General features: G+C 39.6%; 2 protein-coding genes across 2 annotated transcripts in view; one reads left to right on the top strand and one right to left on the bottom strand.

The window, feature by feature from the left end:
• The first annotated feature begins 28 nt into the window (after positions 1 to 28).
• Positions 29 to 22,091, top strand: herc3 (HECT and RLD domain containing E3 ubiquitin protein ligase 3). The gene is made up of 25 exons (XM_079159617.1): positions 29 to 122; positions 910 to 1,264; positions 2,799 to 2,958; positions 3,394 to 3,470; positions 3,933 to 4,154; positions 4,317 to 4,408; positions 4,708 to 4,838; positions 5,190 to 5,341; positions 5,869 to 5,942; positions 6,677 to 6,801; positions 7,001 to 7,060; positions 9,082 to 9,193; positions 9,776 to 9,965; positions 10,684 to 10,847; positions 11,002 to 11,115; positions 11,627 to 11,650; positions 11,823 to 11,921; positions 12,063 to 12,233; positions 12,331 to 12,474; positions 13,721 to 13,887; positions 14,698 to 14,764; positions 15,447 to 15,529; positions 16,842 to 17,025; positions 18,796 to 18,898; positions 19,205 to 22,091. The coding sequence occupies exons 2-25, from the start codon at positions 1,042 to 1,044 to the stop codon at positions 19,411 to 19,413; spliced, it is 3,147 nt and encodes a 1,048-aa protein (XP_079015743.1). The 5' UTR covers positions 29 to 122; positions 910 to 1,041; the 3' UTR covers positions 19,414 to 22,091.
• A 396-nt stretch (positions 22,092 to 22,487) lies between these two features.
• The window catches only part of fam13a (family with sequence similarity 13 member A), a 51,558-nt gene continuing 46,672 nt past the window's right edge, over positions 22,488 to 27,373 (bottom strand). The window contains exons 23-26 of the mRNA XM_079159115.1: positions 26,469 to 26,552; positions 24,790 to 24,986; positions 23,939 to 24,040; positions 22,488 to 23,824 (exon numbers count right to left, since the gene is read on the bottom strand). Coding sequence (XP_079015241.1) covers positions 23,701 to 23,824; positions 23,939 to 24,040; positions 24,790 to 24,986; positions 26,469 to 26,552 — 507 coding nt within the window. The 3' untranslated portion in view covers positions 22,488 to 23,700. The remainder of the gene's footprint in view (positions 23,825 to 23,938; positions 24,041 to 24,789; positions 24,987 to 26,468; positions 26,553 to 27,373) is intronic.

The following is a 27,373-nucleotide window of genomic DNA, read 5'->3' as shown; positions in this document are numbered from 1 at the left end:
CAATTGCTGCTTTCCTCACTTAAATGCCCGGTGACGTAACAGCTGTGGTACTTCGTACTTCCTCGTTTGTTTTCTGAGCAGAACCGAAACCGGACTCCCAAATTCAGAATGCGTCTGTCCAGGTAAACACCTCTTTTGATTTCGGATATCACCCTGCAGTGTTGCAACACTGTTTTACTCACAATTGAGACATCGGTGAACCAGTGGATCTCTGCGTATTTAGCCATTACTCTGACAGCCAGCGTTGCTGTAGCTTGCTAAGGTTAAATAGCTAACTATGAACTATTAACAGCTCGTGTGGGTCATCGAACCGTCTGATTTTTGTTCCATTAATTTACTGTTTAATCAAGATGACGTCAGTTAGATATTTTGAGATATTTAGCTACGCCTGCGTACTGTGATTATCATATCTACACAACGCAGGCCACTCCTCTTTACTTTCTCCCCAACAGCAAGCTAACGTAACGTTAAATACACGTCGGTACAGATCCTGACCTGTGGACCATCTAAGTTACATAATAATAGCAGCAACCCACAGACAATACACATGCATTCCAACAGTCTACTCGTGTTTACTAATTGTGGTGTTATTGTTAATGTAAAAGGCAGTCTAATAATGCAACAGCCCACCTTCCCTCATGAAGGTTGTAATGTTCAGATTTTAATTAAAACTGTAGAGAAATTGCATTGCATTGCATTGCATTGCATTGCATTGCATGTGGGTTGACGGTAAGGCAAGACTGCATGGAGCTGCTTAAGCAGGGATTACACTGAGAGTTTATTTAAGCACACTGCCCTGTTCTTCTGTCATACAGCTTACATCATTCTCACACACAGCCACACCTCTAAACCAATAGTTTCTTCTTAAAAGATGACAGAAATAAAAACAAATGTCTTGGTTTCTTCCAGGGTTGGACTTTACATGAAGAGGAGAAAGCGGGGCTGCTCTAAAGTCTGAACATTTTGTTGTCTTCCTCCATCTGGCCATCACTCTCTCTGCCGCTTCAGACTGGTGCTCATCCCCCTCTTCCCTCTGCCAACATGCTTTGTTGGGGTAATGCAAAAGACGGACAGCTGGGTGTTGGTATTGAGAGGAACCCCATGTTTGAGCCGAGGAACTGTCACGTGTTCAGTGGCAGGGGACTGAAAGAAGTAGCTTGTGGGGGTCAACACTCCATGTTCCTGCTGCATGATGGTAGTGTGTACACCTGTGGTTCGAACAGCTGTGGACAGCTGGGCCATGGCAAAGCGGGGACCTCCCCAGGTAAGCTTTCGTCATGAACGGCATATTCCCTGACCCTTTTTGATTCATCATTATGGCCTGTAGGCTGTCTCACCACCCTGCTGCACTGCTTTCAGTAGGTGTGAGTGGAAAGTTACCCGAAACGTGGGTGAGCATGACGCGGTGTGTTTACAATGGCACTAACAAAGATCAGATCATGCTAACACGCCAATATAAGATGGTGAACATTGTACCTGCTAAATAATTAGCATGGTAGCATTGTCCTAGTGGGCATTTAGCTAAAAGTAACACTGTACCTGAGTGACAGCAGTTTCTTGTTTCTGCACTCAACATTAAAATGAGAAATGACAGATTTGGGCTTAACTTTCATACCTTTTTTATTCAAATCTCACATGCATAAGGGACTTGAACAAATGAATTGTAAAAACGTATTCAACCTAAAGACATATTGCATAACAGGTGCATAACTGGACTTTCTGTGGTAGTTACACCCTTTTGTGTGAGAAATATCTCTTGACGTCGTGGTTCCAACATTATGATTTTCTAGATAGACACCATCTTTGTGTAAAACTGATGAATGTTTTTGAAAATGCAGTGAAATATCTTGCAGGTAACAGCAGGTTTGTCTTGCTTTTAAAGCTGCTAGATATCACAGGAGCTGGATGACTCCTACAAAAGCATGAGCAAACATGTTGCAATATCACAAGCTTCATTCCTCGACTAATGGACTTTATGTAGTCGTGTTATACATTGAATCTAAATGCAAAGCAAACTGTGCAGAGTCTCCGTGTTTACACACACAAGTGCTTCCATTTCTGAGAGGGTTCATTACCAATTCCAGGAGATGTGAAACACTCTCGTGGCTTGTGGAGTGATTGCAGACAGTGGTGGGACTGTGTTGGTGTCATGTGGGAGGACGTTTGTGTTACTTTGTCTAGGCGTGTGGGTGAAGCTTTAACAACAATGAATACACGCAGGAATCATTGGAACTTGAGCAAAAATATAAACCTATTCAATAAAAGGTTTTTGAAGAAACTTGGTGAAGTGTGTAGGATGGAAACGGCCTGCTTGATATCCCACATAGTGACACATTGTATAACACTTGTACTCACTTGACACTTCATGTTTTGGGCCTTCTTCAGGCATGTTTATTCACTTGAATATATCTTTTTAATACGCCTACAATATGTAGATTACTGATTACATGTTTTCAGATATTATGGTAGTATAAGCTCAATTGAAACATTGCCAGAGTTATTAGGTATTTGTAATTCTTCGAGGCAATTGCAGCTTCCAACCCAGTTAATCTTCTATGATAAAACAGTTTTTTTATAGCAGGAAACCACACACCAATCTGCACTACACTATGTCCTCCTCACATGTGCTTCCGGCTGCATTTCTCTATTTTCTATGGTGTGACACATCACAGTCTGAAATGTATATTAAATGCCATTTTCATTTGCATACCAAATGAGATTGTAGCTTGATAAATGAAAAATCAGTGCATTTACATACTAAGATCTACGTCTGACGCTCTTCCTCCTCCTCTCCACAGAGCTTGTAGGAGCTCTGGATACTCAGACGATAACAATGGTGTCGAGCGGTCGGTCCCATTCAATGGCGGTGAATGAGCAGGGTCAAGTGTTTGCCTGGGGAGCTGGTGAAGGGGGCCAACTCGGCCTGGGGACTGCAGAGGCGGCTGTTCGAATCCCAAGGTGAGCGAGTAGACCATCATGGAGGAATTCAAGCTTTTAGCCTGACAAGAGAAAATGACGTTAAAGGGAGTTGGAGGTTTGAATATAAGCATTACCGCTGATAATCCAAATGCCATGAATTATTCTGTTCCTATGACATAACTATTCGGATGCCTGCTTTAGGATTATAGGAGAGTGAAACCTTTTAGACTGTGAAGTAGTTTCTTAGGGTTGGCCTGACAGTTTAGCGCCGAGACTCGTCTGTTATGAATTACACATTTTCCTGAAAATAAAAACTGACTTCCAAGTTAGGTCCCTTACTCCTGGACACCTTACTATGGTAGCATTTAATGATCTCTCAACTCATAAAAAGAGAACTCAAGTTTTACTGTTATTTGTAATTTTCTAGACTTGTTTTATAGTTTGATTAACACATGTTTTTTTTCCTCCCCTTAGGTTGATCAAAAGGCTGTGTGAACAGCGGATCTCTCAAGTAATGTGTGGGAATCAGCACTGCATTGCACTTTCTAAAGGTATGCCAGACACAATCTCTTCTTAGCACACGTGCGCTGTTAACCAGCCAGGTTCTTTGACCACTGGTTGGGTTATTGTGATCTGTCAGTTGAGCAAACATGCCCCCAGAAATACTGCACACGCTGTAATTTGTTCATAATCAAATTTGATTTGGAAATCACCACAGGCAGACAAATTGAAAGCTCTTGAGAAGCTTATTTTTTTTCTTTTTAATGTTTTATTTATCTTAGAATACTGACACTGAATTAAAATGGCAGAGAGCAAATGTAGGACATTACATAGAACATTTAATTTTTTACCCATTTGTAATTTTTGAGAAACGGAGGGGTGCCTGAGGGATGTTGCAGATTCATGTTGTGCATTTTAGCAACCAGATAGTCCCACATTACCAAACGCATGTATATTTCCCTGTACTGGCAGTAATTGGTGTAGATGAACAGTAACCTATTTTTCCCTCTCAGATGGCCAGCTGTTCACGTGGGGGCAGAACACCAGCGGCCAGCTCGGTCTCGGGAAAGGAGAGTCCAGCAAGCTGTTCCCTCATCCCCTGAAGTCTCTGTCGGGTATTCCTTTGGCACAGATAACCGCCGGGGGAGACCACAGCTTTGCTCTCTCCTTGTCCGGAGCTGTGTTTGGTTGGGGCAAAAACAGAGCTGGACAACTTGGTCTCAATGATAAACAAGGTAATAATGAGCTGGATAGAACGGAGCCAGGAGGACAGTGAAGTCCCAGGTGACCATACTACAGTCAAATGCAGAAGTTGCCATGTTCCCCTAACCACATCATATATACTTCAAACGGTTTAATACAGTGTGACCTTTGCTTGTTTCTGTTCCACTTCTCAGATCGAGCTGTCCCGTGCCACATCAAATTTTTGAGATCTCAAAAAGTTTGTTATATCAGCTGTGGAAATGAACATACAGCAGCTCTCACAAAGGTACAAATACAGATAAACGACCCACATAATATGGCAGTATTTTGCCACCAAATGTTACATAGGCCAGTGTTGTTAGTTGCTGTTTGGTCAGCTGTCTTATACTTGAGTTATCAGTTAGAGTATTCTTGCTTTATAGTAATACACTACGTGTTGCACGTGACCTTTTATTGCAAAGACAAAATCTAAATCTTATTCCAGCCGGACTGCCTAACTCTAACGAATCTTAATCCAGCACCTCGACACACGGTCCTGGAGAAAAACAACAACAGCAAATTCATTCTGTGTTGTGTCTCTGGCAGGATGGCGGCTTGTTTACATTTGGCGAAGGCTCGTGGGGTCAGCTGGGTCATGGCTCCACCAATAGTGAACTTTTACCCAGACGAGTGCTGGAGCTCATGGGCACCGAAGTGTCCCAGATCACCTGTGGCAGGTAAACCTGCTCACTGGTTTACTTGGTACACCTGTACAATCTGATGCATCTCAATACAAATAGAAATCTTTGTTGAAGCTTAAACTGTTTAAGAAAGGTGTTGATTAAGCTTTTTTTAGGATGTAGTTACAGGAGATTTTGTTGTTGTTCTGCTTTAACTTTAAAAGTATTTCAAAGTTAAACACTTTTGTGAAACAGTATCAACAAAAACTAAAGATCAGAAGATCACAAATGAAGTTGCGGGGGGATTGGATTGTCTTGAATCACAGTGTATCTAATGAACTCAGTGTATTAGAGGCTGGTTCTGTCCCTCTGAATCCTAAATCTTGCTCTTTTTTCCCCTTTTGTCAGGCACCACACGTTGGCGTTTGTGCCTTCCTCTGATGTGGTGTACGCATTTGGTTGTAACAGCCATGGCCAGCTGGGCACAGGAATACTGGGGGACGCCAGGAGCCCGCTTCCTGTGAAGGCCAGTGTCCTGACTGGAAATTCATATAGAACAGGTAAGCAGAAGACTCTGCGCTCACTTTACAGTACGCACGAGTGTGGATGAAATGGCTTTTTTTTCCAAATCACTCAGATGGTAGATTGACACTTGGGTTTGGCAATGCTGATGTACAGTAAATGTGACTAATATTGAAACAGTACTTATAAAATACACTGTAGTTTGTGTTGTTTGAATGATCAGTGTTCAGCTTGTAGTGTTAATGTGTTTGTTGATGATATAATCTAGGGGACATCTGTCATAGGAGAACATTTTTCAGGCTGCAAGATGACTATGAAAACTATTTTTAGAAGATTCAATGTTGATCATTGCTTGATGCATTCACGGTATATTATCTTGTATCCTTCATAACTATGTGTCAGCATATACCCATGCTCATGCTCATTTGTAAAGAATAACTTCATACAAATGCAGTTTAAAATGCTCTACTGTATAATAAAATAAGCAAGAAATACAACTACTCTCTGTAACTATTTGATTAACTGTTATAAAATGTTGTTAACTGTTTTTTTCTTTCCTTTTTAGAATCAAAACAATATACAGTGACTAAAATCATCTGTGGAGGAGACCATAGCTTCCTATTGTACTCTAATGACCAGGTATGTGATTGAATTAAGATTTCAGTAACCTTCTCTCTCACTCAAGTTTGTTACCTGAATTATTAATATTGTTGTATTTGCATTAGTTGACTTCAAATCTGTCTTGAAAAGTTTGACTTTTAGTCCTGTTGATTGCTCTCAGTTATTTAATGACAGATTTCAAAGCCTGATTATCAAAATATCATCATTTTTTTTTGCAGCATTGCAATTCAACATCTTATTTTGCATTTTACTGCACACATACTGCATCACCTACAGTTATAAAACGCGATGAAACGTGTCGTGCAAAGGGAAAATCAAGTGTCTCATGAAATTAAACGAATGAGGATAAGAGAAATCTCATCATAATCATAATTATAAGACAAACAATTTTGAAATATGCAGCTTAATAATTAAAAAATACCCCCAAAAGTTTAGGATTTCCATTCAATCAGTGTCAGTGTTTCACCACAGGGTGGCATTAATGTGTAATCTTTGACCAGCTCTTTAATAATGAGCCCTACTGTATATGGAGCAATTGTCTGCCACAAATATCCAGCAAGATTTCAGGACTGTGCTCTGATAAAGACATAACACACATTCAGCCTCTACTGCAAAACATTTAGACTGAAGGTGTGGCCTATTTGTTTTATCTTCAAGCAGGAAAGAGACACAACTGACGAAGGCCCCAAATGCAAACAATCTGCCAAATGTTTGTGCCGTTATCTGGTCTCTGTTTGTCCTCCTCTCTGCAGAGTTCTGTCCCCCCAGAAGACTTCAGAGTGATTCATGTCAGTAAATCAATCTCCCCAATCAATTATGAACGGTTAAACTCATGGAGGTTAAAGCTGATGTTCAGCACAGATTCCAGTGTCACAAAGTAAGTTAAATAATTAAAGTTATTGTTTTGAATGCGTTGGATTGAACTGTATATAATAGACATAAAACCTGTACGTTCTCTTGTAGATGTTTAGTGTTGGTTGTGGTTTTACTTGATTATGTTAAATCAATTATGTTTGAATGTTCTCGTTGGTCAAACATTTCTCACAGTGAGCCTGTTTTTATGTTTTTGTGCTCAGTGACATTCTGATTCAACTCTCCTCTACGGCTTGTTGGAACGCCAGCTTTTTGGACCAAAGGTACGTAAACGCCATGTTTACAAAAGTAATTAAGAACTCGACTCAAGTGCCGTATTGAATGAAGTGTAGAGGTATTTCTATTTTACATTTCAGATTAAGAAGTTTCAATTTCTGCTACTTTAGACTTAAACTCTTCTACATTTCAGTGGGAAATATTGCATTTTTTTCCCCACTCCACTTTGACAGCTGCTAATTACTGACAATAAACGCATGATAAACCACTTGACTTCTTCACTGCATGTAAAGTTGTAGCTCCACCTCGACTAGCTATAAGACTAAAATGCTGCTAATACATTGATCAGTCCACGTTAACAATATATTATAAAATATATAATTGATATGCCAGTCAGGGGCCATTTTTCTGCAGAATGAGTACGTTTTACTTTTGATACTTTCAGTACATTTTGCTAATAATACTTCTGTATGTTTACTTAAATAATAGATCTGAATACTACTTCTTCCACCACTGGAAGGTTTCAAATGACAAAAAGAAAATAAAAGTACCCAGAGATGACTGTGAGGAAACAAACCTTTTTTAAAGCTTCAAATGGTAAAAGTATAAAGCACGAAAGATGGACTGTAAGGACCAATTGAACAAATAAAGAGTTGATATATTACTTAACAGCCTCATGCTGGTGCGCTTAAGTTCAGGAATGTAGAGGAAACAAATATCTGCTGCCTTGAAGGGAAAGCGAAGATCTTCGTACAGGCTACAGACAGACCTTTGTCTTTTCTCACAGCAAAATGCTCTTCAGAATATCTGTTATGCTGCGTTAACGGGTCGAAGAATGTATTATCAAACTGAAATATAACAAGTATAGCATACATAAAAAGGTTCTCTGAGGGGTCTCCCTTTACCTGGTCTGTACATCCACCGTGTGTTTTACCAAAAATATTCTCCTGCGAACTGAATCAGCAGGGACCTCACAGGGTCCCCTTCATGGCACGTCGTCTTATCCACCAAAACATGCTGATCGTCACTGTGTGTGAAGGTATGTCGGCTTTTTAGTGCAGACTCTTCAGCAGATATTTATCGCGTCCAGGGAATGAACAGCGGAGGCCGTCGGGGTGGAAAACAGACGACCTAAAGTACTTCAGACTCTACTGTCTGCTGAAAGTCATCAGAGATTAGTAGTGACTGAAACTATCAACCAGGTTTCACATTAAAGCAGCGAGATGGTCCAAAGTAACGCCGGACATTTACTCAAGTACTGTACTTAAGTACGAGTTTGAGGTTTCTATTTTCTGCTACTTTATACTTCTTCTCAACTACATTTCAGAGGCACAACATTATTTTTTTACTCCACTACATTTATTTTAAAGCTTTAGTTACAAGTTGCTTTTGTACATTTTACCACAGATACACTTTACATTACAGCTAACCCTTGAGCTGGTTTGTGTTCATTTTAGCCAAAGTTAATTGATTTTTATACCACATGGAAATTAATGGAAACAATGTTTGGCTGGAACTGTAGGAATAAAACTGTATAACATGCATTCAAACATGGTCAGCAAATAAGAAGTGTGCCTAAACTGTAGTTTAAAAAACTAAAACTGGTTTCTTGTTTGAAGTGTCGTCATTTTCATTGTATTTGTGTTACGTTTGTGCCCCAGAATTGCATCTCTGGTTTTTTTAAGCTCACAGAGTTCTCAAAATAACGCGGGTCAGTGATCATACTCCATGTACTATCGGCATCCGTGTTTCTTTGTTTGGCAAACAGTCTCCACAATAACAGATCTGATGTATTTGTGTTATGACTACATAAATCCTGTGCTCCAGGAATATGAAGGCTTACGCTGTAAATAGTCGCTGTCGTTCATGCTGAGGGGTTTTGTTAATACCTTTTAGGCTGTGTGTTCGCCTAACCGTTGGCGTTTAATCCAAAGTAACGTGAGCCTTTAACATCAAGGCTTCGCCTCGAAGTCCCTGAATCTGAGCGCTGACCTATTTCTATCCCGTTTAGTAATCACTGAGACACCATAGATGGTTAACACAATCATGTGTTTGTTTGCCTTCTTAGTGACGATACCCACTTCAAAACCAACCCAAAGATCCCAGGCATCGATCTCAACTCTGTCAGAAAGCTATTTGAGACGCTCAGCAAACCGGCTTTCTCTGGACTTCTGGAACAGGTATTGACTAAAATGTATTTTAAAAATGTAAAAAAAGGTAATAAAATGTTCTCTTTTCTGCTCTTCTTGACATGACTCAAGTTTGTTATTGAGTAAATACTGAAACTAGCTTCCTGTTTGGGTTTCTGTAGCATCGGCACTGGATTACTAGCTTGTGGTAACAAGAACATATTCATATGTGAATATTGGGCTTGTTTTGAAAGTACATCAAGTTCTGCTGTATTCTCATGGACTGAGTCATAACCTCTAACCGTAGCTCAGTAATCATAGGTTTGGGGATCATGATGCTCCTCAACCCAACATGACACAGAGGCCACATTCCAAACCACTAAAAGCCTCTCCCAAAATCTAGCGACGGATATTTGTGATTCAAGCTGTTTTGGAATTCAAATACATCCCGTAATGTTCTCTGGTTTATTCATTGATACTTTTAGCTTTCAAACACATCATCATATAATACATTTCAAATACTTTTCCCTCTATAACAGTAAATATTGTTCCGTATATCTGTCTAATTAAAAGTACATATATACACAATCTGTTAAACATGTCCTCCCTTGTTCTGTGTCCGACTCTGTTTAGGCCACCAAGAGTTTTGAGAGTCTGTTGATCCCTCAGCTGCCGCGCTCCCCTCCCGACGTCGAGGCCATGAGGATCTACCTCATCTTGTCTGAGTACCCGGCCCTGTTTGACTCCAAGAACTACATCCGCCTCACTATCCCCCTGGCAATGGCCATCCTCCGGCTTGACGCCAACCCCAGCAAAGTATTGGGTACCATACTTGCATGTACTCTCAACAATAAAAAAAAAAAAACAACCAGTGGCACTATCACACTCTTCTACATTACGTCTGCGTCCTCATCCACATCCATGTCACCTTTGCTCAGCCTGTTATCACAACATTTAAGATACTCAGAAGTCCTCAAAATGCAGACGATGCAAGGTTTAGTTGGTAGCGGGTCAAGAGCCTTTTAGTTTGAGAGGAATCAAAAACAAGAAGCTGTTTGCCACACGGCAAAAGAACTCCGCTTTTGTCCAACTTGAAACAAAGCACCATGATGATGCCTCCTTCGTTGCTGAGCTCTTTGGGAGTTCCAATGGCGTCGCACTTGATACACTTTACTTTCACACCTCAAACACTGCGTGAAGTGGCCGTAAATGTTGGATCGTCCCCAGATCCTCTTAAGTGCTATGTCGGAAAGTGTGGCGGTGAGGGTGTTTTAAGATGCTGTTTGAACATCCGAGGAGAACTTTGTTCCATCAGCATACTGACACTTAAATACTGATTACAGTCTGTGGACCCTGCTTATGTACAGCCACTAACAATGTTCATGCACAAATGTGCTAAAACACATTTACATTTAGAAAACACTGACAGATCAACGGAGAAACTCTCTTTCCAGCTTGAGGTTGTAGTAAAATACCGTTGTTTTTTTGTTTGCGGTACTTGCTCTGTAATTTAATTCCACCTTTTTTCTCCGCCCCTGCAGATAACTGGTGGTGTTTTTTGGACGGCGGCATGTTCACGAGAATGGTCGACATGTACAAGAGCATCGTTGTGTTCATGCTAACGGGAGGCAAGACGCTGCTCGTACCGGTTTTCCACGAGAACTATTTTGTCGCCACTCTAAGGCTGCTGGAGAAACTCCACAAGGTATCCACACGGCTCACCTGCTGCTCCTGTAAACAAGCCACCGACTCGCCCTCAGCGCAGTCTGAGGAGGAAATGTGTTTTTCCCGTCTGGTAGCTATTGAGATAAACCGTTGACTACTGTGTTGAGGCAGGTGTTTGTATTCCATGTTGCCAGGTAAACTTAAAGGCCCACCATGTGGAGTACAACCGCTTTTATATCCCTGACATCACCAGCCTGGTGGACATCCAGGAAGACTACCTCAAATGGTTTCTGACTAAAGCTGACATTGTGAGTACTGACATTCCCTGATAATATTTCACTTTCTTGTTACTCTTGCATCTGCTGAAGACACACACACACACACACACACACACACACACACACACACACACACACACACACACACACACACACACACACACACACACACACACACACACACACACACACACACACACACACACACACACACACACACACACACACACACACACACACTCTAATTTGTTCTGCACTACAGCTGCATCCTCACAACACAGTTTATAAGGAAATTATTTAACCAGACTTCAACACTTAACTCATGTCAGTCTCAGTGTTTGCAGAGACAGTGAGGAATTTTATCCTATCGCTGTTTGTCAGTTCTTGCTGTCCAATAAGGGTCTTAGTTCACAGATGAGCCCTTTAACTACTTTGACAATGGATGGATTTACTTTCACAATATAAAAGCTGTTGCTCTTGAACTTTTTTCACTTAAAGTCATGTCAAATGACTTTGCTTTCTCTAATTTGTTTTCCCCCAGAAACAATCATCCTCCCCTTCACAGGTACCTGATTTAGAATTGTATACATTTTTCTTTTTAATTTTATGAGAGTGTCTCTATATATATATATATATATATATATATATATATATATATATATATATATATATATATATATATTAGTAGTAGTAAGTATATTAGTAGTAGTAAGTATATTTCCTAATTTTCCTTGCAGGGTGACTTTCCCTCAGTGAACCTATGTGCCTACCCGTTCATACTGAACGCTCAAGCCAAGACAACCATGTTGCAAACCGACGCTGAACTGCAAATGCAGGTACCTGCTGCTAATGATCACAAGTGATCTTGTGGTTCACTTTCATTTGATTGTTCTCAGTAAATATCCCATAATTATCCCTTTTGAATTTGACTCTCTTCTCTTGCCTTTTCCCCACCTCAACCTGTGAACGTTACCCAGATGGCAGTAAGCGGGGCAAACCTACACAACGTCTTCATGCTGCTCACGCTGGAACCCCATCTTGCTCGGAACCCTTACTTGGTGCTGCATGTGCGCAGGAACCATTTAGTAAGCGACACACTACGAGAGCTCACCATGTACTCTGATGTGGACCTCAAGAAACCGCTCAAGGTGAGAGCTACGTCTAAGCTTTTGAAGATCTCTGTGGTTTTGATGAATAAAAAACAAACTGCTGTACTTTTTGTGATCTCCTCCTCCCTCCATCCAGGTGATCTTTGACGGAGAGGAGGCCGTGGATGCAGGTGGAGTAACTAAAGAGTTCTTCCTGCTGCTGTTGAAGGAGCTGATGGATCCTGTGTATGGGATGTTCACTTATTACAAAGAGTCCAACCTTCTGTGGTTCTCGGACAAAGTAAGTTTACACTGTATTCACATAATGATGTGAAAAAACACGCATATTGTAAGTTAATAAAAATGAATAACTGCAAAGATTTGAAACAACATAACACGTTTTAGGGAGAGACACAGTAGTTAAACAAAGACATATTAACCTCCTTACTGCATTCTTCTGGAGCTTGGAGTTGTGTTAACTTCATCTTGATACATAACGTAGAGACAAAGAGACATTTCCTTGCTGGTAAAGTAGATGTACGTTTTTGTTACGCTGTCTTTTGTACACCATCAGAAAAGCCGAGGTGAGTTAGTCCGTTCAATTCCTCCTTCACTCTGTAGACGAGCGGCAGTGACGGTTCATTAGTTTGTCAGAGATGGGACATTAATCTAAAGCTCAAAATGCAGTTTTTAGTTTTGAGGCAATGTTTCCCTTTTGTTTGGTTTGAGAGCTTTCTTTATCCCGCTTTTATTTTTTCCAATATGTGATAATAACAGTTATCTTATAATAAATCTCCAGAATATGTGTTCTGGCTGTTATTTGACCTGCAGCTGTACTTTCCAGGAAGAGCTTCTGCTCCTGTCGTTAGTGGTGATATGTCAGTGTGAACATTCAGGTTGACAAAACACTCCCCTCTATAAGGGAACATGTCCCTGAACTTTAAGAACCACTGGTTACTGAAGTCAAATGAAAGTGATCCATGAATAAACCACAATCATCACTGCCACTTTTACATTTCCTGTTGTTTTTTTTAATATGTATTATTTTAACCTAAATACATTATTTTTTTTCTTAGACTTTATGGAACAGAGTTTGCAGAGGACAGTGAAATGTACACACACACATTTAAGATGTGTATCTATGCGTACTGACACTGGAACTCAAAGGAATCTTAACTTTAACATGTTAAATGGAATTAATTACATATTTATTTTCAGGGAGTTTTGGATTAAATATTTTACTAAAATGTTTTTGTTGAAGAACAGACCTTTTTAAATAATATAATTATCATCAAGCTGTGATCATTTAGAATTTGAAAAGCATGTCCGATAAATACCACTAACCAGGTATTATCAGTATTTACTGTCACTTTATTTTGGGACAATAAAAGTTGTGAATGTATTGCTGGTATATCTTCATCTCTAAAGTTTAAAAAATTGTGGGACGTGAGAAGTCGTCAGTCATGTTGATGTACACCGAGACACTCCTTTTGTTAGCCCGGTGCAGAAAGGCAATCATAACATAATTTCCTTTTGTTTGTCTCCAGTGTTTTGTTGAGCAGAACTGGTTCCACCTGATCGGGATCATCTGCGGTTTGGCCATCTACAACTCCACAGTGGTGGACCTCCACTTCCCTCTGGTTCTCTACAAGAAGCTGCTCAATGTGTCGCCAACCCTGGAGGACTTCAAGGAGCTGTCACCCACCGAGGCCAGGTAACCCGTCGTCTGAACCTTAAACGTGACCTCTCATGCAGTGCAGGACATTTTGACTGTTTTCTTAGACATTGCACCTGCTGCACACAATTTATCTCTCTTGTGTCCACATATTGAGGCAGGCCAAATGGTCTAAAACTAGGAAGTTGTTCAGGCATTCGTTTAGTTAATTTGTGTTAACCTGTGTTATTTTTTTTTTAAATATGCTACTGTTGTTTTTTCTGTCTTAAATGTGCGATCCTCTTTCAATGATTTTCATTTCTTTTGCCAGCGACACTTCCTCTTTCCATGTTTCCTGTGTTTTGGTGGTAAATATCCAGCATGTTGTTTGCAGGAAAACTAACACAACACTCGCTCTGAGTCATTTCCTGTGGTGTTATTAGACAATATGTCGCCACTTCACTTTTAATCCAACAGACAATTTCTAGTTGATCCATGCAGCTGTAGGACAGGAACAGCTGATCCCTGGTCTTCATTTTAAAAGTCAAACGGGGACAAATTTAAACCTGAAGGTAGAACAAACAGATTTATGAAATGAAGATTATTACAGCTGTCAACAATGTCTTTAGCGTTGCATGATGGTGATATGCATGAAGGAGCTATTTTCATATGAAATGTACGAATGATTTTCTTACTTCATGGCGTGGTGAACATTTTTAATGATGGTGATTCTGGTCTTCACCTTTTCATTCGTTTAGTTGTTTTACTAATAAGATAATTCGCTTGTGTTTTTCCTCCACTGACACGACGGTGTGTTATAACGGTGTTGTTCCTTCCAGACATTAAGTTCTTCGGTTTATTCGTCTGCAGGAGTCTACAACAACTTCTAGACTATGACGGCGGTGATGTGGAGGAGATGTTTCTTCTCAACTTTGCTGTAAGCCTAACTTTTCACCTGTTTCACTTTCATGACATTAAGGTTAAGAATTTTCTAATTCCCAACAACGTGTTTCTTAATACTTTCTGACTTCCCGACTTCGCCCGTGGCTGTCAGATCCAAGCCCGTAGGGTTCTGCTGAAGACGTAAATCTTTTTAAAAACAAATTGATGGGTTTCATTTAAGTGTTTAATGCATCACTAATAAGCTTCTAAATACAAATAAAAAGTTGCGGCTGAGTGATTTGACGAACAATTATTTTACGGCTCTCTATTAATTACATGCATGTTACAAAAAGAGACCTATTTAATGATGTTCATTGTGTGCATGTACACAGCAGCAGAGAAGCAAAAGTAATGAGGAGAATGTTCATGTGCCCAGAATGTTCTCCAGCGTTCACCTTCCACTTGTATGTTGGATCTACAGTGTCGTTGTTCATCGTAGTGACGGAAGATGTCACCAGTGTGGCTCACTGATGTGGTTTTTAATTGTGTTTAGACAACAGTGCAGGTCTATGGCGCAGAGAAATGGGATATATCAGGCTTTGGTGACACAGACAATACTTGTTAGTAAACAATGAATCGTTGGTTTTGGTCTTTTTATGGGATTTTTTGACTGTAAGGAAAAATATGTATTTTTCTGCAGTCCAATCTAAGACTTATTTGTTGTGTCCACACCTCAGATCACCAGGGAGAACTACGGGATAACCGAAGTCAAGGAGCTCGTTCCTGGAGGAGAAGGCATCAGTGTGGACAAAAACAACAGGTGAGGCAGCTTTATACATTATATTAAAGCAACAATCTCATCAGTGCTTCCTTTACCTGATGTCCCATTTTTAAATGACCTTGTTTCATGAACATTTTTAATACATTTTTAATACTTAATACATTTTTAATACATTTTTAATAAACTGTTCTTTCTAAAAGACAAACTGATGACACTGAGGTTTTTAAATATATTGTTTTTTCTAGCACTGAGATTATCATGTCGCTCACACAGCTGGCAGCTCGTGTCCCATTGTTCCAACTGAAGGTCATGTTCTGTGTTGAAAACAAAAGAATTCTGTATTTTAATCGCCAGTCGGTGTGTTTCTCCACACCATCGCCGCCCTGTTTCTGCAGCTCGTCCTTGTGGCATTGATTACAGTGTTATGTGGAGGAGTCTGCAGAGAGTTGTGGGGTTGGCGGTGTCAACATGTCTGGCTGCTGGTGCTAAACAGATGGCGATAGCGGCAGTGACCCAAATTGTTCCTGCAAAATCTCCTCAACACTCAGATATAGAACTGTAATAACAGAATTAATAGAGAAAACCGTCATCGCTGTGGCGTAAAACATCTAAATCATAGACACCGAAGGAGACATGTTGATTTAGACTAAACCACCGTGCAGCCCCAAACAAAGCCATCTTTTCCTGCAGGAGGAAATGAACCCCAGTACTCTAAAGGAAAGCCAGGAACATTGTGACAGCTAGTCCATAGAGGACTCTTTTTAAACTCAGTAAAACAATTTTTTAAACATCTTGCTTGATTTATTTTGTAATGCTTTTCCACGCATTATATCTTAAATAATGTTTAGCTGCACCGTGTGTATTTGTACTGATGTAAGAGATGATCAATTTGACCTCTCTGAGCAACCTCTGCAGTTAGAACCTCACTGAGATGTAAACAGACTCAGGCTGGATGATGAGTTTGTTGTTTAACTCCAGTGAGCCTGAAAAGTTACGTCTGAAATTATAATCAAGTTAATCATAACACACACACACACACACACACACACACACACACACACACACACACACACACACACACACACACACACACACACACACACACACACACACACACACACACACACACACACACACACACACACACACACACACACACACACACACACACACACACACACACGGGTACAGACACAATGGAGGAGGAAGCGAGTGTTTACCGTCACACCTTGAAGTCTGGTTAAATAATTTCCTTATAAACTGTGTTGTGAGGATGCAGCTGTAGTGCAGAACAAATTAATGAATCTGAATGTTTACTTAACCTGCGTGTGTGGGTGTGTGTGTGTTTCAGAAAGGAGTTTGTGGAGGCCTACCTGCGCTACGTGTTCTCAGACTCTGTGAGCGAGCAGTACTCTGCCTTCTCCTCTGGCTTCCTGAAGGTTTGCGGCGGGGAGATCCTGCCGCTGTTCCAGCCGTCTGAGCTGATGGCGATGGTGGTCGGCAACAACAACTACAACTGGGAGGAGATGGAGAAGGTCGGTGTGTGGTTTAAAAATATGGATGTGTAATGTTTGTAGTAACAAGTCCAACAATTCTGAGTTTCTGCCCTGCAGCAGAAATGTCAAACCATTTCCTGTTCCTGGTCAGTGAACACTTAGTTGGATTGGTACGACTGTAAGAAAACCTCAGTGCTCTGTTATGCAAGTGTTTTTCAAACTGACAGTCGTGGACGTGACGATCATCATGTAGGACAGAGCTGGAAATTTGACTTTTACGTCATCAACATCTGGCAAGTGAGTCACAATGCTCACAGTGTAACTGACAAAGCAGGGGGTGTTTTCCACTCACACAATGCTGAGCAGTAACGCATGACATGCTAACTTTCACAGACTTTCACAGGGAAGATTTGTTCAGCAGCTGCTGGTTTTGAGGACATTTTATATCCGGGTTGTCCGTCTGGGCTGAACCCAAATGCAGAACCACCGAACACTGAAACGGAGAGCTGGTGCAAATATAGAATTTCTTAACAATGTTTAAACATGAAAGGAGGGCAGAGAGTCTCTTGGTCAGGGACAGAGATGTGAGCCAGAGGATTGAGCATATCTAGGCAGGGAAGCCAGACAGAGTGAGGGGAGAGTCTTTGGTCCAGAGTGTGATCCGGTAGAAAACAGTAGTCGAGTCAAGACAGCTGTAGGCACAAGAGAAAAGTATGCGCTTTGATAAACAAGAGAATCTACAGGCTGGAATGAGACGAACTCAGTAGCTGAGTCTACAATCTTGACTGCATGGTGGAGTTGAATAATTTAAAGAAGAGTTAATAGAAGATGATTAGCAGCTTGCCATGTTACACACACACACACACACACACACACACACACACACACACACACACACACACACACACACACACACACACACACACACACACACACACACACACACACACACACACACACACACACACACACACACACACACACACACACACACACACACACACACACACACCTGATCCCACTTCTGTAATCAAGAGTGCACACGCACATGCACAGAATGAACGTTATATCTCAAGAATGCCTGGATGAAATTTCTTCAAATTTTGCACAAATGTCCACTTAGACTTAAGGACGAACTGATTGGATTTTGGTTGTTAAAGTTTGCTTTGAGAATTCATCAAATTATGACATTCTCAAACAAATGTCTAATATGATGAAGTGATGACGTTTTGGACAGACGTGGATGTAAACTGTAACTTGACTGGTCAGTGGAGGCATAAAACTGTTGGCACACTAACAAAATTAGCACTGAACACAAAGAACAGCTGAGCCTGATGGGACTGTCATTAGTTTTCTGTCTTGGATAAATCTAAAGTTGGACATGATGATGATGATGATGATGATGATGATGATGATGATGATGATGATGATGATGATGATGATGATTCCAAAGGAAAAGTCAACAGATGCATTTTCTGTTATGCTCGGCTAGATGTTAAAAAGGCAACGTGAAACAATATATTCAACCAAATGTCATTTGGTTTCACATATTTTTTTTTACTTGTGATAACTCTGGTCCTTGTTCAGATTACAACATAACATCAGTGTGAAAACCTAAGAGGTTTTGTTACGTAAGAGAAAACAAGGCAAAAATTATAAATTTGCTTGAAATATTTAGTAATTGTATGTGGAAATGCATGCATGTTGCTGAGGAATTGGTTTTACTGGTTGATGTTGATGCAGGAGAGGAAATGTGAGTGATGATAAAACAGGGAAAGCTTTTCATCACCACATCTTTGCTCTTTGCAGAATGCTCTTTACAAAGGGGAATATACAGACACGCATCCAACAGTCAGATTGTTCTGGGAGGTTTTCCACGAGTTCCCTCTGGAAAAGAAGAAGCAGTTCTTATGTAAGTATTTAATTGCCCCATTGCTCAATGTGCATGAGAGTTTAATTATCACGCTCTCACACTCAAACATCTCATAAATACTGTAATAATGTGCAGTTTGTTCATGCGTGAAAATACACTGTCTGCACACACTTGGCTTGAACATGTAGATAAGTGTGTGAGTGTGTAAATGAGCGGCAAATTGTAAAGCTTTTTATAACCGCGCCATATAAACGCAGCCATGTCTCATTTATGTGGCAACTAGAACCATTTTAAACCGGCTCTATAATTGATTCTAACGCTTTCCTCCGTGTCTCCTGCCCCCAGTGTTCCTGACCGGCAGTGACCGCATCCCCATTCACGGCATGGAGAGCCTGCGTATCGTCATCCAGTCCACCACAGCGGAGGAGCACTACCTACCGGTGGCCCACACCTGCTACAACCTGCTGGACATGCCCCGCTACCAGACCAAAGAGATCCTGCACCGCCGTCTCACACGGGCTGTGGAGCAGTACGAGGGCTTCAGCCTGGTCTGAGCAGGAGGAGACACACGCAACAGTTTTAATGCACTTTAACAGCAATACAACCCCCATGTCGGCGTCAATGGAGTGTAACGGGGGACTTCAGGACACGGGAAAGGTCACGCTCTTTATATGCCCTCACAAGATTGTTAAACATCTTAAATCTGAAAGGTCTATCTATGTACATGCAGAGTATTATTGTTTTTTTTTTCTTTTTTTTTGCTTTGGACAAAGTTTCTCCACCTTCTGGGACCGTTTGAAAGATCCTTTTAATGCTGGTGTATTGATATTTATTTTAAATACATCACAGCCCTGAAATACAAATATGGAGTTAAATAAGTCTCAATATTAATGAATGCACACACGATTGACAAATGTATTTAGTGTTTTATATAGATTTCTTTTATTTATTTGAATGCGCACAAAAATAGTTATGAATAAATAAGTGTATCAATGCCTTGGCTTGCAATGTTGATGTTACAATTTACTATTTTATCAGAGAAAGCCTGTATTAGTAATATGACAGCTAAGCCAAAGTTCGCAAATGCATAATATATATAAATCACAAAATACATTTCTGACTCCTGAGTGCATTCATTATTATTTAGTCTGATCCAATTCCATATAAACATTGCATACTTTTATTAATATGACGACCTGGAATCATACAACTTTTGTGAGCAAACATCGAAGGTCAAAAGAGGTTGAGAAACTCCGTCTTTGGGTGTTTATGTAGTTTTATTTATGTCTTTTTTTTTTTCTTCACATCGGTGTATTTGATATTCAACTCCTTAAATTCTATTTTTTACCTTTTAATGAACTATGTTATTACCTTGAAACAATATATCTGCTTTTTGTTACTTTTAATTTAATAAATAGTGGCTATTTTTTGACAAATTATAAAATGTGTATATACGTATGTAAATAGAATTTTGAATATAATCTCTACCTTTGAAATGTTTGTCCCACTGATCTTGTTAATGGGAGAGTATTCAGAAGGGTGCAGGATGAAACATGGTGAATATTATTTGCAATCCGTCTTTTCGTTTGAGCTGTGGATCACAGAGCAGCTGACTTGGTCTTTAACCTGCATTCAACAGTGTTGCCTTCTACAGCAAAACCTACATGAAAAGCTGATTTCTAAAGTCATTTATTTTTTAGTGGTTGTCTGTGTGCATGTTCTTGAGTGAAAGCAAAAACCTGATTGTCATTTTAAAAAATGTAACACTTTGGGAAATACGCGTATTATCTTTCTGGCAGAGTCAGACGAGAAGATTGGTACCATTTTCCAGATCCGTTTGTTGTATAAGGTGTCAATTAGAAGCTGGGTAGGTTAGCTTAGCACAAAGACAGGGGGAAACAGCTAGCCTGACTCTGTTCAACTGTAGCAAAACCTGCCCACCAGCACCACTAAAGCTCACTAACTAACTGTGTGTGTTTTTTAAAAGTTAAAACATAAAAACAAGATTTAGCAGTTTTACATGTAGGTATTTATCCAAGTATTTCTTGGCTGTGACCAGTGTCGCATGGTGTCCTGTGACCCATGAGCTTCTGTGACCTAATTAGGAGAGACATTTTAGGTCTGTGTTGCCACTGCAAACCTTTGTTATTCATTTATTAGAATTTATTGCATGCCCTCATATTTCATATTCAGGTCACTAATAACAGTGTTGCACCATGCACTATTCTGGAGTCTCCAACTGATCAGAGCCAGGAAATAATCTGGCACATAACGGCACTTAAAACGACAAATTGTTGTTTTTACACTTTGGTTTGAACTAATTGGATATAACAAGTTCATTGTTGAGCTTTAGACATGCTAGTTGTCAGATTTTGTAACCGTTGGACAAAACCAGACTAAATGTTTCCCCAATTTCCGGTATTTTTCCGAGATTAAGCTAACTGGCTGCTAGCTGAAGCTTCATATTTAGCTAACGTCGCTAAGCTAACGTCGCTTAGCTAACGTTAACTCTCAATCAGAAAGAGGATAAATATATATCTGAAAAGGTCTCCTAATACTACATACATAATCATTCAAATATATAAATTGTGATTAGTTTGTTGCAGATAATTAAATTGTGATATTTGTGCAGGACGACACAATATTTAATAACCTATTAAAGACTTTAGAGCTAGTCCGTTGAGGAACTGTATCTATCACATCACTTGTTCCAAAACTTGCCCTGATGCTGTATTTATTCCTACAGTCGAACCTCTTATTCCAAACTGATGTTTAATTAGGTTGCATTGGTGTGAAGTTTGTGAAATGGTCTTGCATATGCATATATTTTTTATATATTTCATACCGTGTTGTCAAAGTAACTTCAGACACTGACACATCTGTTTAGCAATAACGTGAAACAGCCCAGTGATGTTGTGAAAGCTCTCTGGGTGACCCTCCTAAAGGTCTTAAACACTGGACTCTTCTGAGATGTTTTCTTAGGACACTTAATCTTCTTGCTTTGCTCTATACTGCATGTACACACATGTTTAGTCAGTACTTGTCGAATTATAGTTTCCCCTGCAGAGTTTAGTCCTATGCAAAGGTTTATGCGGCCCTTTACTTTTTTGCACCTTTTGATGTGCTACAGAAAATGTGATTTTTACTTTAGTTTTTTGCGTACATGTCTGAAATCTACACAAAGCTCTCTGTTTCAGCCAACTTTTTTACATTAAACTATACAATGCTCGTCTTTGCTTGCATTATTGGACAGAAATATGTTCAACATTAGCTTAGGAGCTCATTGTGTTTACTTACTTTCTGCTATCTTTTAAATCAGCTTCATCAATAAATTAACCTTTTTTAAATAATTGATTGTTTAAACCTCTCCAATGAGAGTTCCTGCGTTTCTCTGTCTTATATAATTGTAAACTAAATACTTTAGGTTCTTTGCCATTTTTCACTATTTCCTTACATTTTATAAACCAAACTAAAGGTTGGTTAATCAAGAAAATAATTGGCAGATGAATAAATGAAAGTAATCGTTATTTGCAGCACTAAAATGGTTATTTACTGCACATTCATTTTTTTCACCTAAACATCTCCACATGAACGGAGACACTCGATAGAAATCCACACCGCCCAAAAACTCTTTAAAAATATGATTTCATTCACATTATATACAAAATACAAATACAATTTATGTACTAAAATGTACACACTCAAAATTCATTAAGCCTTGCCAGTGTTTACATTCAGTAAAAACGAAATTCACACTGATAAATCATCCATTTTGGAGAAAGAAAGGAAAAATGTACTCGCTCACAGAAATGTAAACATACACAAGTGATCCATATTTACAAAAGAACCAAACACGCTCTGAAGAGGACGAGAAGGAAACGAAACACACCGCTGTAAAAACCAGAGCTTTTAGCTGTCCTCCAGAGTCACCTCACAAACGTTTGTCTATGTCTATCAATGTGAGCAAAAACATAACAGTGATTTCAAGACAAGAAATAGCTTATTTGACAGGAAGTAAATAGGGGAAAAAGCATGTCAATATATAAAATATATACAGTCAAATGCCTAAGTAAGTACCAGTGATCACAAAAATAATTTATAAGTAAGGAAAAGTAGGTGTTTTATTGAGTATGAACTATTTTGGTTTGTAGTTTGTACTCTGAGTCTCTGTCTTTGGGTTGTATTCAAATTAAAAAAACACTTCTTTTAGTGAGCAAATACTCAATTTAAAATTATTTCAGATATTATATGATGGTCAGAACGGAAATAAGAGAAAGCTATTCATTTACTGAATACTGTTAAGCTGATTGAAGTTATACAAATACTAAAGTCTCCCTTACAAAAATACACATACATCTCGATCGCAAAAATCCTTCTTTCAAAATAGCAATAATTTCATATCTATTATTTTACTTACAAGGTTTTTCTTTAAGACTTCTACTGCAAAGTGTCAGAAAAATAACTTTTTTCCGTTCCAATAAAAACATTCAAAGGGATAGAAATAAATTATTAGCAGTAAAAGTGTGATTCACTATATTTGCGTGCGTCTTGAGAAACGTTGTCTTATGAAGGTGAGGTGTTTGTTGGAAGGGAACTTCTCAGGTGAAGCAGGTGACTTTGTGACGCTTTGAATCCGTCACGAGTCGGCGACTCCCTGCGGGCTCCGGAGGGAAAACCCAGCTGAGCTCCACAGGACAGATTAACAGGCGAACAGTTTCCCCTGAGCCAGAAAAATGATCTGCACAAATGGCTGCGGGAAGGACAATCACATATTTTCTCCAACAGGGTGAGATGTGTTTGATTGTCTCTCTGAAGTCCTTTTAGAGTCTTATACTTTTATCTCAGATTAATTTAGTCGAGTCTCTTTTGCTGATGAGGACTTCCAGCAGCCGCAGTTTGGCTTTAACATGCTTGTATTCGTTGTACTCGACTGCCAAAGGGGAGCGGTCCTCCTTCTGCACATTTCTATGGGAACAAGACAACAAACATTCAGAAAAGGGGAAGGTTCAACAGTGAAAAGCAAATGATGTGAATGTCTTTTAATTATGCCCTCTCAATTTCTCTTATGTAATCTTTTACCTTCCGTTTTGTCTGAAGAACTGGTCCTCAAACTCTTTCAGGTTCTTGCGGAGTCTCTTCTTCTCCTCTCGGGTCTCTTGGAGTTGCTCCACGAGTTCCTCCCTGTAAGAAAAAGAGTAGAAATATTCAAATAATCTCGGACAAGACTATTTCAATTTGTTGAAGGGTTTATAAAGCAGTGGTGGAAGAAGTTCTCAAATCCTTTGCTAATGTGGAAATACTTGATTACAGGTTTAAAAAACAAAAACAAAATATTATTTAAAGGGACAGAACATTTCATTTGCTAAATATACTTAAATTATCAAAAGTAAAAGAACTCATCCTGCAAGTGATATATTATTATTTAAGACAATAATAGATTGTCAATACTGATGCATCAATGTGTAAGCAGTGTTTTACTCTGGGAGCTACTGGAGGAGGAGCTAGTTTTAACTTCTTAATATACACTCGTGGTCAAGTCCCCTAAAGGGATCGCAAGACAAATCTGCACGGCCGTGAGATGATTGATATGGTAGAGAAGACGAAATAACAAAGTTCTGATACAAAACTCTGTAGTAATTTTTGGATTTTTTTCTCTAATCTTTTTTAATTCTTTTTTTTTGTTTACTGTAAAATCTGACTCTTAAAAGTAACTGGTAATTACAGCTGTCAAATAAATATAGTGCGATAAAAAGTACATATTTGCCTCTGAAATGTTGAGAGGTAGATGTATAAAGTAGCACTAAATGGAAATAATCAAGCAAAGTGCCTCAAAATTGTACTTTAAATACATTCCTTGTGTAAATGTGCCATCACTGTTGTTATGCGAGAACAGTCTTGGTTGTCTTTTTTTTTTTTTTCCAGTAGCTTACGTGGTGGCGGAGTGCAGGTTGGACAGCCTCATGTCCGTCATGTTCTTAGAGGGTGATAGTTCGTCCACGGGTGAAATGAAACCGTCCCGTTCCTCCTCCACGTGGTCCAGGAAGCCGAGCACGCTAAGGTCCGGTCGGACGGTCACGGTGAACTGCGTCTTTGAGTCTCCGTCGTCCTCTGAGCCGTCCTCCTCCTCCTGCAGAAACATAAAGAGGTCATTCGGTGGCCGGAGGACATAAAGGCCAAGTCGTGCTGTGGCATCTAAAAAAAAACGATGCTGTTGGCCGGCTTCCAGACTCAAACACCACAGTGCATGAGGGTCGTGCAGGGTTAGTCACCAGTGCTTATAAATCATCCCGGTACAGCAGCACAATGCACTTCCATGGTCCTCGTTTGTGATCCATGTCGATACCCATTAGTATGTGTGGATGGAGTTAATGAAGGCAGTCAACTAGAAGGCACACAGTCCACCGAGAACCAACCTAAAGTCCTGAAACAACTACAGCCAGCAAAATATGCAGAGCACAATGATTTAGTTCTTGATTACCGTTTTCTCTTAAAAACACATCTAAAAGAATCATTGTGCTTTATTACAACGTGGGTCTTACTATTGTAGCTTTTGCCATCATTTCTTATGGTTATCATAACATCAAAGTCATTTCTGAGATCGGGGAACATGAGACGATCAGATGATCAGTTGTAAACAAGGTCATAAATTCATCTGGAATGTCTCAACGAGTAGTTTCCATCGTTTTAACTTATTGGATGGTAATTAACAGTGTTAGTAACATAAGATGGAATCATTTTACAATGTTTTTGTATGTAGATTATGTTGGTGACACGTAGGTGCTCGGGTGTTTCAACTGCAGGTGTGTTCTGTGCAGGAGTCATCTCAGCTGCACTGGTTATTGTGACAATAAATACACTGAACCACTTTGCAATCCTACTTGTTGCCGTTTGTTTTCCGAATAAACACAAAAATGTGTATATATTTTTGTATCAAATCATAATTCTTCCAATATTCCCATGCAACTCCCGAAAACGGCAGAAGTACCATCCAGGGAACGAGTTCTCCTGGTTGGGAATCAGTGGTCTAAACAACCTTTTTGGGTTTATAATGTCGGTTAATGAACCCTCATTGTAGAGCAGAACAGTTCTCTGTGACGAATGTTTTGGTAAACAGGTATCCTGGGTCAAACATTTTAGTTTTCTTTTTCAAATTACGTTTGACTGACCAGGAGGTTTGTTTCAATTCTGTCTGACTGCTCATGTGTCTTGCCCCATCAGACTTCTTTTAAACTATCGTGTGTAACTAGATCTCAGCAGTTAACTTGCTAAGTACACCGATATTATTACTAGTAGAAATGATGGCCAAAACTGTAAAAATAAGACCCCAGGTTGTAATAAACCAGAATAATCCTTTAAAACACAACATGTACTGCTCAAAAATCACAGAGCGGTTCAAACAACAGTTCCAGGCAGCTACTGATTCAACGTCTCTACAGGAGCTGGTGACAGGAAACAGGCAACTGCCCAATCAACAGGCAGCAATCAGGTTCATTAGAGGGGTGAATGGTTGAGTTAAATGAGGGGTAGGTGGGGTTGGAGGGAGGCGGGGTGGGGCGAGGCGGGGCATTGGAGCTGGCGACTGATTGTTCAAGCAGCAGCAGCTCTTCACCTTGATATCATCGAAGAAGAGTGCGGTTTCGCCCTCGATAATGGGCTGAAGGAGGGGACCTCTGCGCTTGCTGGAAGGAGAGCCCTGTGGTGACGGTTAAGAAGGAGGCGTTAACCACGCTGAGACACTCGCGCCGGTGTTAGCAGCAAGGCCGTGAGAAAACGCCACGCTTCCTTCATGTTTTTACCAAATTCTATGTCTAAATCACCACTTTATTTTCCATAGGAGGTCCAAATGACAATACTTCTAATTAGTCTTCACAAACAGCGCCTTGAATATGTCCCAGTATTCCGGGTTAGTGAACTTATTTAGGGTCGCAACCACTTCAAACACCACGATTCTCTCTGTGTGAACCACTTCAAGATCCAAATAGCTCAACAGCTGCTTATTTCTTGAGTGAAAGTAAAATAAAACGAACATGAAACAATTTCTTTTCAATAAGCAGGAAAAAACATATTTTTACCATGTTCGTGCCTCTGTAAATTTGGTTGAGTAAACTCCAGATTTACCTTTCTTTTTTATAGTATTTATTTTAGGTATAAAAAGAGATAAAATAGAGGAACTTGTGGGGTTAAACGATGGAAAATCATTCCAGTATAATAAAAATGCTGTCAGTGGTCCCAATTTGCAAGATGGGGATTAAAGGTAGACATTATATAACGGATATATATATATATATATATATATATATATATATATATATATATAATGATAATCATATCTTATATAATAGAACAGGTTATTAAATAGTTGAGGAAACAAACAACACTCATCTATATTTTATGCAACTATTAATGCAACAACGTAGCATTAACAACACTAAGTGTAGTTTCTTAGAGCAAACAAGTCCTCATATCATAGTAAAGTTTCATGTTTTTATAGAGTCTGACCCTCTCCTGCACTCA

The sequence above is a fragment of the Pholis gunnellus genome (assembly GCF_910591455.1).
Source record: "Pholis gunnellus genome assembly, chromosome: 5".
NCBI classification, from domain to species: domain Eukaryota; kingdom Metazoa; phylum Chordata; class Actinopteri; order Perciformes; family Pholidae; genus Pholis; species Pholis gunnellus.
The sequence above is the reverse complement of the archived record's forward strand: the minus strand, read 5'-3'. Positions and strand labels throughout refer to the sequence as shown.

Bases quoted from the DNA above. Each gene is read 5' to 3' on its own strand.
- herc3 (XM_079159617.1), top strand. From the start codon at position 1,042: ATGCTTTGTTGGGGTAATGCAAAAGACGGACAGCTGGGTGTTGGTATT. The intron at 3,471-3,932 runs GTATGCCAGACA...TTTCCCTCTCAG, and splicing joins CTGCATTGCACTTTCTAAAG to ATGGCCAGCTGTTCACGTGG. The intron at 14,765-15,446 runs GTAAGCCTAACT...TCCACACCTCAG, and splicing joins TGTTTCTTCTCAACTTTGCT to ATCACCAGGGAGAACTACGG.